Source organism: Pituophis catenifer, unplaced genomic scaffold, assembly GCF_029215685.1.
Source record: "Pituophis catenifer annectens isolate HBS135680 unplaced genomic scaffold, rPitCat1.0.hap2 SCAF_1, whole genome shotgun sequence".
Classification (NCBI taxonomy): Eukaryota; Metazoa; Chordata; class Lepidosauria; order Squamata; family Colubridae; genus Pituophis; species Pituophis catenifer.
In genome coordinates this window covers 32179824-32197186 of record NW_027256881.1, presented here as the reverse complement: position 1 = coordinate 32197186, position 17363 = coordinate 32179824, and the positions used below count along the sequence as shown (strand labels likewise).

Below are 17363 nucleotides of genomic sequence, written 5' to 3'. Positions count from 1 at the left end.
CAAATTTACATATCTTTAATAGCTCAAAGTAGCAAAATAAAAGTCTGTATATTCATATTACATTTATATTCCTTCAACCCCTCATTAATAAAATATTACATATAATCAAAAATTATATGTACACATTGGATTTTTTGTAAGATTTTGGCATTTGTTTTTTATCTACTTATACTGAATGATTATACTGAGATAACCCACTTGGCACAAATGACAAGGCTCAAATTATCCTACTTCAAACACATCATGCAAAGACTCAGCTCTCTGGAAAAGGCTCTAAAGTTGGGGAAAATGATAGGAAAGAGAAGAGGATCATCATCATTTTAGGAACAGGTTGTGATGGAGAAAATCTATCTATGTACTAGATAGCAGTTGAAATTGATGGCACATAATATCAAATGACTTTTCTTGTGGCGGTAGAACCACAGATAAACTATATAGAATGAAGGTATTTTTCATTAAAAGTATTCGTAGATTCTATAATTCCACAAAAGAGTATTTATTGTCAATAAAAGCTGCTAACCACTTTTATTTGCTTGGAAAGATTCAACAGTTTGAGATAATGTACTTTCCTGGGATTAGAAAAATCCCAGGATTCCAAAAATGTGTTACAGCCAGGTGTTTCATTTGTATGTTCATGTTCGGAAGCATCTTCTTCAACATGATTGTTCTTCCATTAAAATTATTTCTGGGAGCATATATTACATAAATGTAATAATACAGATTTCTACATATATAGGAAAACAGCTTATGCATGTGAAATGTCTTGTTAGCACTAGAAATAAGGTTTTAAATAGATATTTGGATGGTATTGTATACTTCTGGAAACAGTCATTCTATTCATTTGAAAATGTCTGTCAGATTTTCGATGGTGGACAAAGGGCTATGAATTCTTATTTTTCAAAAGAACTCCAAAGGCATTAAACACAAGGGAAAATTACCTGGTATTCAATCATATTTCTATGAAATTTAACATATACATGGGCATATAGAAACCTGTATATGTTACCAGTAATTACTCAGTCTCTATCAAAGGGAACAGTTCTATTACTTCAGAAGGATTCTTGTGCTATACTGAATTGGCAGACTCATGAACTCCATTTCCTATTACTATACTTTTGTTGTCACTCAGTGTTTTAACAACAGATGTAGCTGGAGACTGAAGTACTTTTCGTGAAAGCCTCATTCTTCCATCAGTTGGATCACGTCCAAAGTATTTTACCTGTTCATAGAAGGAAATGAGATTGAGCTCAGGATGCAGCATGATTAATGTAGTTTAATTTTTTAGTGAAAAAAAATGACATTTTTAAAGAATTAATGATATATAGAATTCTAAAAGTATTAACATCTTTAACATCTTTAAAATAAATAAATAAAAATAAGAGAACTATGAGAAATTATTTAACATTTCAGTGCAAGTAATATTTTTCTGTCTTCAAATGACAGTCATGTTGCATCTATGCACAAAGAATTCCTACTGGCATATTGAAGTATTAAATTTGTGAAATCAGATCTTCCTAAGTGTAGCACAATGGCTACATCAAAAGTCTTGATCATACTGTTAATTTTATTATCAAGATTGAGTATAACAACAATATATTGCCATTTAAAGAGTTCCTTATTATACCCCACCTTTTTACTCTGGCAAATGCTTAAAGCAGCTAACAAAATCTAAAAAATAGAATATTAAAATAAAATGGACTGTTGATGGAGGTTCTCAATCATCCAGGTCCTGGTTGTCCCAAAGGTGCTTTTTCAAAAGGCTACTGGACTTTTCCTGGGTTTTCCTTCCCCTGAAAACATTTTGCTTCCCATCCAAGAAGCGACTTCAGTTCTTCTTAGATGAGAAGTGAAATGTTTTCAAGGAAAAAAAAATCATTTGGGACAAAAGGATTGAAATTAAAGAATAGGTACCATTTAAGAATTAGAAGTGTGAAAGTAATGCATGATTTTCTAATACTTAAGAGTGGGATAATATTTCCCAGCATTCTGAACTACAGTGAAAGTAACAGTTCTTGGGGGAGAATGTGTCTGTAGTTAAGCATATATAGTAATTATCACCTCCAACCACATATAATAAAGATGTAACAAGTTACCTGGATTTCTTGACCGATTTGTAATCCAATAGCACTAGGATGCTTAATCTAGAAAAAAATATCATCTCATTATAGTTGTCTCATTGCTTCAGATTGCTTTCAGTACAACAGCATATACAATAGTTTCTATAAATTTACTTTTCTTATGAATTATTTCCCAAATTTCTAACTCCCTTTTACTCTATATTAACAACTAATGAGAGAATCAGCAGGTACATGGAATGTTTCAACAATATTGTTTAATATAGGAGATGTCTATCTAAAGTGACTATTCTAATAGCAGACATACACCTCTAGTTGGTTCCACATCATAAAGCAGGGCCTTCTATGGAAACACCATACGCAACAAATGGTAATTTACTAAACAATATTGTTATATGAATAGAAAAATAATAAAAGCACCTTTCTTTGATCCAACTGCGAGTTGTGAAGTAGAACAGGAGTCATGTTTGGGTATAATTTTACCATCACCCCAGCATCTCTGCATTTTTTAAAAAAGAAAAGAATGTGTCACACAGAATGTTTATTTCATTATTACCATATTTTTCGGACTATAAGACGCACCAGAGTATAAGACACACCTTAGTTTTTGGGGAGGAAAATAAGAACAAAGCTGATTGGGGGCTTCCTGGAATACCCCCAATCAACTGTTCCCAGACAGGTTTGTTGGTTGTGATCTCTGCGCCTTGCTTTTTTTTCAGCCTCTGAAACCTCTGTTTGAGAGACTTTTTTTCCAGCCTCTCAAAGGGAGGTTTCAGAGGCTTTTTTCAGCCTCTGAAACCTCCGTTTCAGAAGGTGGGTGGGGCTACATTCAGACAATAAGATGCACCCAGATTTTCACCCTCTTTTTGGGGGTAAGAAGGTACATCTTATACTCCAAAAAATACAGTATTTTTATTTATTTTGCAATATCTGTACACCTCTTCAATCAATTAAGGATTTAACAGCGAATAATATAGCATAAAGAAAACATAATAGAAAAATTAATATAATAAAATGCATGCATGAATTCATTGAAATATATACCCAGTCACAATCAATTAGGGCTAAAGGTCCAATGAAAGACTACCATTTTCACCAGCTGCCAAGGTGGGAGGTGGCTGAACAGAACTCTGGAGCAAAGGTACTCTAGACCACGAGGCCTAATATGGGGAAGGCCTAGCATCACATCTGCATCCCATGTATTCGTACGGAGGTGATGGGCTACTCGCTTGTTAGGCAACACTGACCTTATTCCCTCTTTGTTTCAACATTTTGTCTAAATAAAGAACCTCATTTTATCTGACTGAGCACGTTATAAATTATTTAACTTTTAAAAGTTTTTTATAATCCTTTCCTCAACTGAACTTTGTAAATATTGTCAAAAGTTGTTACACAGTTGAGTTCTCTTCACTGAAAGAAAGAAAAAATATTTGTGAGATCATTACTTTTTCTTATTTTTGGAAGAGAAACGGAAGTCCTTATCAATCAGGTATTCAGTCTTTTATTGCTTCCCTTGTACCAGTTCACACACAAAGGCCTAATGAAACTCTCAAAGAATCAAATGAATCAGTGTTAAGAATGAGATAAGGTTGTGATAGTGTGCATCTCTGTCTTCCATTATTTATGTTATTTCTGTGCAATTAAAATTATTAAAATTCCTTTTAAAAAAATATACACCTAAGTAGTTGGGAAAGGAGGAGTCAGGCATAAAATGAAAGATTTTAGTTTAATGCCTTAGTTAAGGTATTAACCCATTGTTTCCTCACTTCTTCATTTCATTTGAACTGTTTGTACATTACTGCCTTTTTCTTAATAATCCCTCCAATATTGCTTTTTTTCCCTCCTTAACAAAATTAGAACACTAGACTGGTTTGCTTCAGAATTTCCTCTGTACCTAAGAAGTAGCCTAGAATATAAAACCATATAAAAATGCTGAAATATTTTTTTAAAAGAAATAAAGATTGTGAATATGTAGTAAGTGTATATGTAGTGTGCGTGTGTGTGAGAGAGAGAGACAGAGACAGAGAGAACACACATCCATATGCAGAAATACTATTTGACCAACTTCACAAGATGCATTTGTTTACCTTAATTCAGTTATTGTTGCTGTATAAATAGCTCCAAATTCCAATTGATAGTCTTGCTATAAATACAAATAAAGAAGAGTCTAAATATATGCGAAAAACAAAAACATCCTTGCAAAAGCCAAGGGATTTTTAGAACAGTTCAGTTTTTTAAAAACATGCAATATGGCATGGACCAACTATTCAAAGAAAATGGGCATTGGTCTTACCTTAAATGCCAGATTTCTTGAGGGGGGTGACATTGTCCAGATGAGGGTTGTATCAGTCGGATCTGATGCTGGCTGAGTCATAATTTTTGACCACTCCCCTTGCTCCGCCCCTTTCATGCTCAGTTTTGACGAAGGAAGGCCACCAGAAGTATCTCCAACAGGAACCACCGTTATCAGGAGGAAGTAAATCGGTCCAACGGGACAACTGGAAAAAAACTACTGAACAAGAACAATAAACTGTACAGGCACTGAGACAGAGGGAGGGGCTGGACAATGTCACCCCCCTCAAGAAATCTGGCATTTAAGGTAAGACCAATGCCCAATTTCCTTGATGAGGGTGTGACATTGTCCAGATGAGGGACATACCAAAGATTTGGCTGTCTCAAGGGCGGGATGTCGAAGGGCCTGGAGAGACCCTCGCACGATGCACCTGCTGCAAAACCCTCCTGCCAAATGACGCTTCAGCGGAAGCAAAGGTATCTATCTTGTAATGACGAATAAATGGCGAGGGGGTAGACCAGGTGGCTGCCCTACATACCTCCTCAAGGGAGGCCTGAGTCGCCCAAGCTGCTGAGGTAGCAGCACTCCTAGTGGAGTGGGCAGTAATGCTATTGGGAACAGGAATCGCCTGGGCCTGATATGCCGAGGCGATGCAAGCCCTGATCCATCTACCAATTGTGGCAGAAGAGACTTTGAGCCCTAGGGAGCCTGGCAAAAAGGAAACAAACAAAGCCTCTGACTTCCTGAAGGGAGCAGTCCTTTTGATATAAATCTTTAGGGCCCTCCGTACATCTAAGGTATGCCACCTTCGTTCCAAGGCATGAGAGGGCCGGGGACAGAAATTGGGCAAAATAACCTCTTGGGCCCTGTGAAAGGGGGAATTAACCTTGGGAATAAAGGAAGGGTCCAATCTCAAAATAACTGTGTCCGGCCGGAAAACACAGAGATCCTCCCTAACTGAGAGGGCTGCCAGCTCCGAAATGCGACGGGCTGAAGTTATGGCTATAAGGAAAACCACCTTAAGGGTGAGAAAGCGAAAGTGAACCGTGCGGAGGGGTTCAAAGGGAGTCTCAGTTAAAGCGTTAAGGACCTTGGGCAAATCCCAAGTAGGGTATCTATGAATCGAGGAGGGCCGCAAGAGCCTGGCTCCTCGCAGGAACTTTTTTATCACAGGGTGCTGAGTGAGTGGTCGGCCGGATGGACTGGACAAGGCCGTAGACAGAGCCGCCACATGTCTCCGAAGGGTACTATGGGCCAGACCACGGTCAAACCCATCTCTGAGGAACTCCAAGATCTGGGCAGGTGAGGCTGAAACAGGATCTATCTGCCGGGAGCGGCACCACCTATAAAAGGCGAGCCAGGAGATATTGTAGAGTCTGACTGTGGATTTACGTCTGCAGGCTTGAACAATGTGAATCACCCTATCTGAATAATTGTCCTGCCTTAGACGGGCCCCTTCAAGCGCCATGCAGTCAGTTGGAGCCACTGAGGGTCCGGATGAAGAAGGTTCCCCTGACGCAGGACAATCTCGTCTGGTGGAATTCTCCAAGGGTGAAATGTGGAGAGACTGACCAGGTCTGCGAACCACGGACGGCGTGGCCAGTGGGGAGCCACGAGGATAATTTCTGCTCTGTCGGCGATGACCTTCCGAATCAGGGCCGGAATCAGAGGCAGCGGTGGAAAGGCATAGTGAAGACCCGGCGGCCAGGTGAGACGGAGAGCGTTGACCCCTTCCGCCCCTGGCGTCGGGAACCTCGAGAAGAAGCGAGGAAGCTGATTGTTCAGGTGTGTGGCGAAGAGATCTATGGCTGGGATGCCGAACCTGTTGCAAATCTGATGAAATATGTCGGGATGAATCTGCCACTCGCTGTTGTCCACCTCTGTCCTGCTCAGGAAATCCGCCTGTGTGTTTTCCGACCCCGCAATGTGGTCCGCTCTGATGGAGAGGAGGTGTTGTTCTGCCCACTTGCCCAGGCGAAATGATTCCTCCATGAGGCGCTTTGAGTGGGTGCCCCCTTGACGGTTGACATGTGCCTTCGCCGCTATATTGTCTGTCAACACCAGAACATGACGGTGTTGCACGAACCGGTGAAAGTGCGTGAGAGCGAGACGAATGGCCTTCAGCTCCAGCCAGTTGATAGAGTTGGCGAGGTCTGATGCAGACCAACGGCCCTGAGCCACGTGTGATGCAAGATGAGCCCCCCATCCGTGAAGGCTGGCGTCTGTAGTGAGTACAAGTCGGTCGTGATTCATGAAGAGACACCCCTTGTCGAGAGAAGGCGATGTCCACCAACCTAGCGATCGCCTGACTGAGAGTGGAACTTTGACTGTTGACATGGTGTGAGCTTGGCGTTTCTTTTGAAAAGGAAGCAGGAACCACTGCAAGTGGCGAGCGTGAAGGTGTGCCCATGGGACGATCTGGACGCAGGAGACCATCTTGCCTAAGAGCTTGGATAGAGTGGCCAATGGAACTGATGGGGTTCTGCGAATGAGAGCTACTAGGTCCCTGATGTCTGACCGTCGTTCCAAGGTTAGGTAGACGGTCCCCTGGGCTGCGTCTATGATGGCGCCAAGATGTGTGATCCTGGTGACTGGCACTAACTGACTTTTTTTGTAGTTGACCAAGAACCCATGGTCGTTCAGGGTTTGAATCGTGAGGTGTAGGTCGTGTAAGGCTTGCTCTTGAGAGTGAGCCTGAATCAGAATATCGTCCAGGTAAGCCTGGATCCTTACCGGTTGTTGTCTCAGGTGAGCCGCCACCACCGCCAGGACCTTTGTGAAGACCCTTGGTGCAGATGCCAGTCCGAAGGGAAGAGCCCGGTATTGAAAATGCTTTCCTGCATAGCTGAATCGGAGATACTGTCGATGCTTTGGCAGGATGGGAATGTGAAGATAAGCCTCCATGAGGTCTATGGAAACTAGAAAATCGTTGGGACGAATCCCTTGAAGAATAGAGGTTAGTGAACACATTTTGAATCTGCGATACACTATGTATGAGTTGAGATTTTTTAAGTCCAGAATGGCTCTCCACCCCCCTGACCGCTTTGGAACTACGAACAGGATGGAATAATACCCCTGTTTCCATTGATCGTGGGGGACCTCCTCTATGGCGTGAATCTGTAGTAGGTGCTGAACTGCTTGGTTCATTAATTGACGTCTGGATTCGCTTTTGGAAGTTGGACATTGAAGAAAGCGGGTTGGAGGCCTGGAGAGAAATTCCAGGGGGAGGCCGAATTTCACAACTGAAAGAACCCAAAGGTCTGAAGATGACCTTTCCCACCTGTCCGCAAAGAGGGACAGGCGACCCCCTACTGGAGGATTTGGTAGTGAGTCACTTACGACTGCGGGACTGGCGGAAACCAGAACCCCGAAAGGACCGTTTGGGCTGGAATTGTCTGCTCCTGTCCCGAAAATATTGACGGTCCGAGGATCGATAGGATCCCTGAAGATATTCCTGCCTGGAGGGGCCTCCCTGGGGGTAGGAACGAAAGGAAGGCCTTCTGTAATATGGAGAGGGTCTTCCTTCAGCCCGTTTGTATGTTGAGGGCAAAATTTTTCGCTTGTCCCGTGTCTCTACAAGAAGAGGGTCAAGTGATTCCCCAAATAGTTTGTTTGCAGAATATGGAGCTGCAGCCAAGCGCCATTTGGCCTTAAGGTCAGCAGGCCATTGGCGAAGCCAGAGCATCCTGCGGGCTGAAACTGTAGAGGCTAAGGCTCTGGATGCAAATTTGGCTGAATTCAAGGTTGCATCAGCCGAAAATTGAGTGGCAGCAATGATTTTATTAATATCCTGATGAAGGCGAACCTCACTGGGGGGTACCCTTGCCTGTAACTGTTGAAGCCAAAGGATGGTAGTTCTATTAAAAAATGAGGCTGATGAAGCTGATTGAATTGCCCATGCCGAGGCCTGATGGTTCTTTTTAAACAGAAATTCTAACTTTTTGTCTTCTGGCCTTAGACCTTCAGAAGTATCCCCAGTTACGTATGAAGAAGAAGAGGAAAGGGCCGCTACAGGACTGTCTACAGGTGGAACTTGCAAGAGTTGAGCAAACTTTGGAGCAACAGCATAATATTTCTTATCTGAACCATGTGCAGATGCCATGGTTGCAGGCCCAGCCCACTGTTTCTTTACCACATCCATGAACAGTTGTGGAGTTGGTACATAACAAAGTTCAGGGGGGGGCTCAGAAAAAGGTCCCTGTAGTCCACCCTTTTGAGCCTCCTGCATCTCTTGAAAGTATTCATCTTCCTTTAAGGCGGCTGTTAAGCGAGCCTTATGCAATAAAGACTTGAATTTATTGGGGGGAAATAATCCTGTAAAGGCAGGTTGATCTTGGATTATCCCCTCATCATCTGATAGGTCAGAATGTCTCTCTTCCTCAAACACAAAGGCTTCACTAACTCTGGAGGCTGCAGGAGAATGAGAGCCAGTAAGACTGACTGCAGGAGAAATTCTAATACAGGCAGATCGCTCTGAAATAGCAGAGCCAGAGTGGTGACCATGAATATTGGCTGCCATTCTAGAAGCAATGGCCTGTTCAATCAGAATTCTCAATCCTTCTGGCACATTTTTTAAAGGATCTTCGGGGGTTAACACAGGCATAGAGGATTCACCTGTTGAAGCAGCTGCAGCTGCATGGCCACCAAATACAGGAGTTGCAGGGGTCATTAATTGACTTGCAAAGGGGTTTTGCAAATTGCTTTGGTCTTGTTGAAGAACATTACCCTCTCCCTCCGAAGACCAGGCCTGGCTAACAGTTGAAATGGGAGGAGGGGGGGTAGATGGGGGGGGGGGTCCCCTTACCAGGCTCAGTTGCAGGCACCTCACTAACTTGCTTTTCTAGAGATTTATGCCTCTTTGTTAAATCCTTCTCCTCAGGTTTAGAAAGGTGCTTACGTTTGGAAGTTGATTTCTTCCCAGTGTACATAGTATTTTCCTCCCCATGGGAAGAGCGATCTGCCATCTTTAGTATACTCACTGCGACCACGATGTCGACTGGAGAAATAGCTTTTGGTTTCAGTTTCGCCACGTGGTTGAAATTTGAGATGGCAACGACTCTGGCGTTAAGCACGATGGCTGCCAGGTCACACGTGAGCAGGAGGAAACTCTGCTCCAGAGGTATCTGTCTAGGCAAGCCTAGAAACGGACCTCCTCAGCGCCCCCACAGCCACGATGAGAAAAATACTGGCTGGAAATGCCACAGGGGGAGGCAAGAAGAAGCTTGCTGCCCCCCCCCAAACTTGCAGACTCGTTGGTGGCAAAGCGGCAAAAATTTTTCTTTTTAAAATTGCCGCGGCGCTTCAATTAACCGCTCTACAGCTGATCAGCGGTTTTGGGATCGCTGTAGCGTGGGCGGCGGCCCGATTTGGCGATTTCCCTTAAAATTAGGGAATCGCTATTATTGTTGGTGGTATTGTGGTCTAGGGCCCCTTAAACAATCGTTGGTGGGATAGATCAAAAAAATCCCCCCCAAAAAAGACAGGAAAAAGAAAAAGGAAAAAAGTTCCCTTTTAAAATGGGGCTTTCAAAATGGCCGCCGCCAGGAGCGAAGCAAAGCCTGCAGCTTAGGACGCTCTAGCAAGGCAAAACCGGCAGGCTACAATAGAAGGGGGGGGAAAAAATTTAAAGGGGAAGTAACAATTTTAAACTAGAGAAAATAAAAGGTGGTCAAAAAGACTTACAATTCTGTGAAATTGAACAGACCTGGGCTGTATAGCCAGATCTGTAGGAGATGTTTCTCTCAGGCCGACTGAGTCTAAACTGAGCATGAAAGGGGCGGAGCAAGGGGAGTGGTCAAAAATTATGACTCAGCCAGCATCAGATCCGACTGATACAACCCTCATCTGGACAATGTCACACCCTCATCAAGGAAATTATTAAAATTCTCAAAGACCCAGTTTTTCATTCATTCAATACAGTACTTTGGAAATCAACTACAGGTAGTCCTTGACTTACAACAGTTCATTTATTGACAGTTCAAAGTTACAACAGCACTGAAAAAAGTGACTTATGACCATTTTTCACATTTATGACCATTGCCCATTGCCCATCCCCATGGTCATATGATCAAAATTCAGATGCTTGGCAATTGACTTGTATTTATGATGGCTGCAGTGTCCCAGGGTCGTATGATCCCCTTTTGTGACCTTCTGACAAGCAAAGTCAATGGGGAAATCAGATTTACTTAACAACCATGGCAAGAAAGATTGTAAAATGGGGCAAAACTCATTTAATAAATTCCTCTCTTAGCAACATAAATTTTGGGCTCAAATGTGGTCATAAGTTATATTTTATTTAAATCTATAAAACTTGTCCAGGCTGAAAAGACTTGGAATAGGAAATGTAAATGCAACAGACTCCAAATGTCTGATATTTTTAGAAAATTATTATGAATAATAAAGCTAAAGATATCAAAAGGGCTCTTACATCGTCTTTGCATATTTCATTAATAAATTCTTTTGCTTCATACATAGCTTCTGGTACTGGAGCAAATATGGAAAAAGTCTCTTCATCTACTTGGCTAACAGTTACCCCTTTGGAATAAGAGCAGGTTACAATTAGTATTTAATCTATTATATTAGTTTTAAACAAAACGTGGAAAATATAAAATCTAAAACAGAATTAACCTGTTTCAGCTTGAAGTTTCTTTAAATTATAACCTCCTGGTCCAAGAAATCTCGCTCTTTTTGTCGATGGTACCTGAATAGTTTCTGAAATGAACAATATTCAGATATGAAGACAGTGTAACACTAGGATTTAGGAGTTGACTTTTTCATTTGTTAATTTTGCCTTTCAGAAGAGTAGTATATAACAGCATGCTTGTATTTAGAAATCTAAATAAATTTCAAGTTCATTTGACCAATGAGAATATCCTAAAAACTATGTTTTGCTCACAGGACACTGGAGTGGATAAAAGAGAAGATGGATATAATATTAAATAATTTCTCTTACAGCACTATTATATCCACTCCAAATCTGCAGAGGTTTGGATAATCATCAAGAACAAAGAGACAGCACAAAAAGAAAAAATAAATGATAAACAGATACTATCCTTTGTCAGTTATATTAATGAACACATTTGCTAAACAAAATTACCAGATTAACAAAAATGTTCCCCATAGATTTTATGTGAATGTGGTTCACTAGTAGTCTAAAAGGGAAAAAATACTCCACATAGATACCAACATTTACTAACTATTTACAAAACCTTCTATAAATATTGCTACTATGATTTTTGTAGGGAAGCATCTACTTCTAAAGGTTTTTAGAACAATGCAGAGTAATTACTAACAGTGCTGCTTGTAATCAATCAAAACTGCCACATTGCATTAAAGACAGAGCTGCTATTAAAAAAACAAAATTAAAACAGTATTAGAAAAATTATATTGAATCTATTTTTATACTTGACACCAAAAGTTGGTAAAAGTAGTATCTGTTTTTTCCCCTTTGTTCCCTTCTCTCTGTTTTCCTTTAATTTTTTTAATTTGAATTTATACACTTTGTGAAATTTAAATTCCCTTAAATATTTTTCTATTTTCTCTCAAGACGAACATGTTGTGGTATAAAGATAAATACCCTTCTTTAATAGATTCTGATTTTATTGATACTATATGATTTAGAAAAGGGTGGCTCAGTGGCTAAGACGCTGAGCTTGTCGATCGAAAGGTCGGCAGTTTAGCAGTTCGAATCCCTAGTGCCACATCTGCCAACCTCGCAGTTTGAAAGCATGTAAAAAATTCAAGTAGAAAAATAGAGACCACCTTTGGTGGGAAGGTAACAGTGTCCCATGCGCCTTTGGCTTTTAATCATGCCGGCCACATGACCACAGAGACGTTTTCGGACAGCGCTGGCTCTTCAGCTTTGAAACGGAGGTGAATGAGTCTGGAATGACTAGCACATATGTGCGAGGGGAACCTTTATCTTTACCTTATATGATTTAGCAACCTCGGCAGGTCATATATGAAACTGAATTATTGAAATGAAACCCATAACTCAAAAAATTCATAAATCTGCATGTATATACTGCCCGTATATACTGGGTCATCTTACAAGTGACATTTTATGCATTTTAGGAGAAAACCCCCTCTAACCATGCCAGTTAAAAGTATAGGTCATTACCTGTAAGTGGTCCATTCTCTTTTCTGCTTGGTCTAGGTTTTGCAATTACTTTGTTCATTATTTGCAAGATCTCTTTCTTTGCAACTATGGAAAAATGAATAACATTTTAGTTTAAATACACAACATATACAATGTAATTTTTTCATTAAAAAAACTGCTGGTGTTCTGCTTTTCTTTTTAAATATGACTAATCAAGCAAATCCTTTCCAGCATTTCACCACCACAAGAGTTTAAGACACTTTAAATCAGCTGTTATATTAAGTTAAAAACAATATTATTTCCAGTCTAGAACTTTATAAGACCAAATCTTTTGTCTAGCTTTCTGTACTATTTCCAGTGCATCATGGAAGCCCTCTATATTTCCACTGGTAGAGAATATTTATGAGAGCCAGTTTTGTCCAGTAGTTAAGGCAATGGACTAGAAAGCAGAAATGGTGAGTTCAAGTCCTCTTTAGCCGTGAAAGCCAGCTGGGTGACTATGGGCCAGTCTTTCTCTCAGTTTAACCCACCTCACAGGGTTGTTGTTGTGAGGAAAATAGGAAGAATGTGTGTTGGATATGTACACTGCCTTGAGTTATTTGTACAAATAATAAAGGTGGGACATGAATAAAATAAATAAGTATTTCTAAGAATTTAAGTAAGCATGGAGAAAGAGTAATTTGTAATAAAGGTGGGACATAAATAAAATAAAATAGAATAAAATAAGATTTTAAGTAAGTATGGAGAAAAAAGAGTAACTTATTCCATTTCTTTTAATATTTTAAGCTTTTGTTGCAATCTTTTTTTATTATGGACCTATTAAGTTTTTGGGCTAGTTCTTGGAATAAAAATTCAGTCACATTTGGCTGTATAGAACTAGTCACTTAAGACAATGACAGTATTTTCTGAAGTAAAATCAAATACATTTCCTTGGTATTCTTCTTCTTTAGGAATAAAATAAAAAGCATGCTAAATGCATAGTCCATTGCCGACATAGAAACAATGATGAACACAGAACTTTGCTAATTTTTATGTTGAAAAGCAAAGAAATTTAAAGGGGCCTATATGTTTTTTAATATTTTAACAGGTATATTATTTGGTTTAAAACTTTTAACTGATCAATGGGACTGTGATTAAAAAATCTTTGGAAATATTTTGTTTTGAGTGAACTCAGATTAGTTCCATCTCTGTTACCATTCTGGAAGTCCCCAAGACCTACCGTATTTTTCAGAGTATAAGACACACTTTCCCCCTCCCTAAAAGGGGGTGAAAATTTAGGTGCGTCTTAGACACAGAATGTAGTCCTGCCGACCCACTGGCCCCCATCCTTTGGTCTCTGCCTCGCACCAGTTACCTCCTTGCAAGCAAACAGCAAGAAAAAACAGCTCCTTTCAGCTTCAGCACAGCCTAATTAGCACAAGTTAATTGGATCGGCCTCCTGAGTCTCAGCTGATTTGCTCTCTGTTTTGGGCAGGGCTCTGCTGCTTGCTGCAAAGAGGTAAATTGCTGGAGCAGATTTTTTTTTTCCTTGTGCTAATCAAGCTATGCTGAAAACGAAAATGAAAGTAAAGCAGGCTGTTAGCTGCAACGAGGCAAAATTGCTCAGAGGCAGAGTTCTTTTTCTTCTTTTCCTCACCAAAAAAGGTAGGTGCATCTTATACTCCGGAAAATACGGTAGTTCTGCCACTAGGCCTGGGGGAGATCTCATGGAACTGGAGATGTTCTTAAAGGCCTCCATCATGATTGATCTTTTATTCTCCCCTTGTGGTTTGTATATTTCCAAATTTTTCAGTTTTTAATTTTTAATGATTAGTTTTTTAATTTTTATGAGTTTTTGTTGTTTTATTGATTGCTGGACTCTGCCCAGAGTCAGTTTATGAGTAGGTAATTATATAAATGTGATAAACTTAATCTACTGAATGCCAATCAAAATATGAGCCTGGTCAGAGATCGTTTTTACAGATTTACAACTTATCCTTTTATTGATATGAAAAATGTAGAGAAAAAAGAAAAAAATAAGTCAAGAATTGTGGTTGTCCTTCTCACCTGTAGCTTGTTGAATAGCTTCCATTACTATTTTTAAGGGTATTCCTGGTATCTTGATATCAGCCTAATAATGGACAAATAAAAAATATAGTTTAACATCAGCTAATATCAATGGAACTCTTTTCTAGCAAATTGGGGGGTGGGATAGATTAAGATGATTAGAGCGGATACCTGTAAGGCAGTGATTCCTTTATTTGTCCCAGCCATCTTGAAGTCCATATCACCATTATAATCCTCTATTCCCTGTAAAAGAGCATTTGAAATAATCAACAAGTTTGCAATAGTTCTATTAACAATCCAATCATAAGTGTCAACACAGATTCTGCTGTGATACTTCCTTCAGAATTGCTGCTAAATTCTACACTTATATTGATATAATGGATGTCCCTAAACTATCTATCATGTCCTTGGAAAATAAAGTCAACCAAAGTTACTCTAAATAGTTAAATACACTGATGCCAGAAGCTTAAGCAATAAACCAATAAATGATTTACAGCATAACAAAGATCCGCTTTAAAATACTAAAATTCCCAAGATTTCAAATAAGTTGTATAAACTTTTTATGTTACAAGATGTTATAATTAATATGAGTTTTGTCTCAGCGGAATGGGAAATTACATAGACTACAGACTATAGGGTCAACATGAATATAAGTAGCCTCTAATTTACAGCCATTCATTTAGTGATTATTCAAAGTTATACGATTGCAATGAAAAAAGTGAGAAATGACCAGTTTTTACACATTTGACCATTGCAGCATCCCCATAGCCATGTAATCAAAATTTGGGCACTTGGCAACTGGCATGTATTTATGACAGTTGCACTGTCCCAGGGTCATCTGATCACCATTTGTAACCTTCCCAGCCAGCTTCCGACATGCAAAGTCAATGGGGGAAGCCAGATTTGCTTAATGACAGAATGATTCACTTAACAATTGCAGTGATTCACTTAAATGTGCAAGGAAAATTATAAATTGGGGTAAAACTGACTTAACAACTGTGTTGCTCAAATTGTGTTCGTATGTCAAGAACTAATGGTATATATAATACTCGTATCAGGCAGATACTTAATTCAACAGTGAGTTTGTATAAATGCAAGAAAAGTTATATGGCTGACAAACAAAAGAACTGAGTAATCTCCAGTCCACTAGTGTTAATATTTAACATTAAATTTTCATGATGATTGTATAACATTTGAAGTACTTCACACAGATTATATTTTAAAATACATATTTTTAAAAAGTATTACGGACCCAATTGGCACATTGGACCATATTGGTTGGAAACATGCAGAAGAGGCTTTTATCCTGCAGTGGATAGACAATGGCTAAAATGATATCTTAAAATGTGTACAGGTGGCCAATCCTTTTAATAGATAAGTAGGATATATGAGGAAAGTAGTGTGTTTCCTAAAACCGCATATCACTCATTAGATCAAAAGGTACTCTCCTAATTCAAAGCTCTGCCTCTCATCATGTTATTATGAATTTATTTGCCAGTAATATATAATGGTTATGGATTTCATTTTTTTAATGTTTGTGAAAAAATAATAATTTTGTAATAATTTAATATAAATTTTATAGATTGAAGATATCTCAAGACTGAGAAATAAACTTAAAGATACTCACCAGAATGTCTGTTAATAGGCAATAATTTTCATTGTCTCCAATTTTTTCAGGATTTGGCTTGGTAATCAAACCAATAGCAACACCTGCTACAGGAGACGATATGGGAACTCCTGGCAGAGGAAAAAAAAAGCCCCTGCTGAATGAAACTAAATAGGCTTTGGAATCCAGCCTCTGCTCAGTTCAAGAGATATTGCTCACATATCTCCACTGTGAAGGCAAATATATGTCCCAGGATAATGTTGCAGGATCCAATCTAGATTGGTCACTGGAACCAGAGATTTTGTCCTTCGAGCTTTCAGACTCATGCTGGAGACAGTGTGTGTGCTGTTCTGTGTGGTATTTCTAGTGCCTGTTGTATATACCCAGACTGGATCCTTGCAAGAGATATTTCTTCCTAGCCTCAATGTGAACATATTCAAAGAAGAGAAGACTATCAGTTTTCTAGGTAATTTGTTTTATTGACAAATTCCTGTATCATTGAGGGAAAAAATGCCCAACTTTAAAATAAAATCTTTTTTCCCCAAGCTTGCATTCCTCCAGGTTGTAGTGAATGGAGAAAAGCTTCCTCCCAAACATTGACACAAAAGCGTTAAAAGTAAAACCTGGCCAGTCTACGTAGTGGACAGAAATAAACAAACCTAGAAAAATCAAACTGAGAAGAACCAATCAGAAGAAAAAAACTCCTGTCGTGTAAGTTTTTCCAAAAAGGATAGGGCAACTCAATTTTGTCTTTTGTACCTGTATCTGGCACTGGCTTAAAAACCAAATACATCACAATTGTGATTAGAGTTCAGGAATTAGAAAGTTATCTAACCTACAAAACTAGGTGAAATGAATATCTATTTTTATTTCAGAGACTGATATGAACAGCTGTGATTCTTTTATGTGTTTGCTTCTCTGTGTAGAAACAAGCAAGGGAATCCTCTTCCAAATTAATGTCCAATTCTCCTTTTTAAACATTTCATTTGTTCTTTTTTAACTCCATTTACAGTCATGTGAAAAAGAAAATCCTGATTTTTTTGACTTTTTCACTGTATTTCAACATACAGTTATTTGACCTTAATTTCAACAATATTTCAACAACCATTCTACTGTCTGAAAGACCCCCTAGGAGATTTCAAACTGTGAATTTACTTAGACCATCTATCAGGGAGGTGGAACAAGGAGAAAACTTTTACTGTCCAGAAAAAAATACTAGGGTAAAACTAAAGTTTTCTCCTGAAA

The 17363-nt window shown here is 39.3% G+C and overlaps 1 protein-coding gene across 2 annotated transcripts in view; it reads right to left on the bottom strand.

Moving 5' to 3' along the window:
- The window catches only part of PNPT1 (polyribonucleotide nucleotidyltransferase 1), a 41919-nt gene continuing 24556 nt past the window's right edge, over nucleotides 1-17363 (bottom strand). For both annotated transcript variants that reach the window (XM_070947535.1, XM_070947546.1), the window contains 10 exons: nucleotides 16140-16249; nucleotides 14684-14755; nucleotides 14513-14576; nucleotides 12488-12571; nucleotides 10996-11079; nucleotides 10796-10902; nucleotides 4163-4218; nucleotides 2496-2574; nucleotides 2094-2141; nucleotides 1-1219 (listed from right to left, as the gene is read on the bottom strand). In XM_070947535.1, the coding sequence (XP_070803636.1) occupies nucleotides 1067-1219; nucleotides 2094-2141; nucleotides 2496-2574; nucleotides 4163-4218; nucleotides 10796-10902; nucleotides 10996-11079; nucleotides 12488-12571; nucleotides 14513-14576; nucleotides 14684-14755; nucleotides 16140-16249 (857 nt within the window). In that variant the 3' untranslated portion in view covers nucleotides 1-1066. The remainder of the gene's footprint in view (nucleotides 1220-2093; nucleotides 2142-2495; nucleotides 2575-4162; nucleotides 4219-10795; nucleotides 10903-10995; nucleotides 11080-12487; nucleotides 12572-14512; nucleotides 14577-14683; nucleotides 14756-16139; nucleotides 16250-17363) is intronic.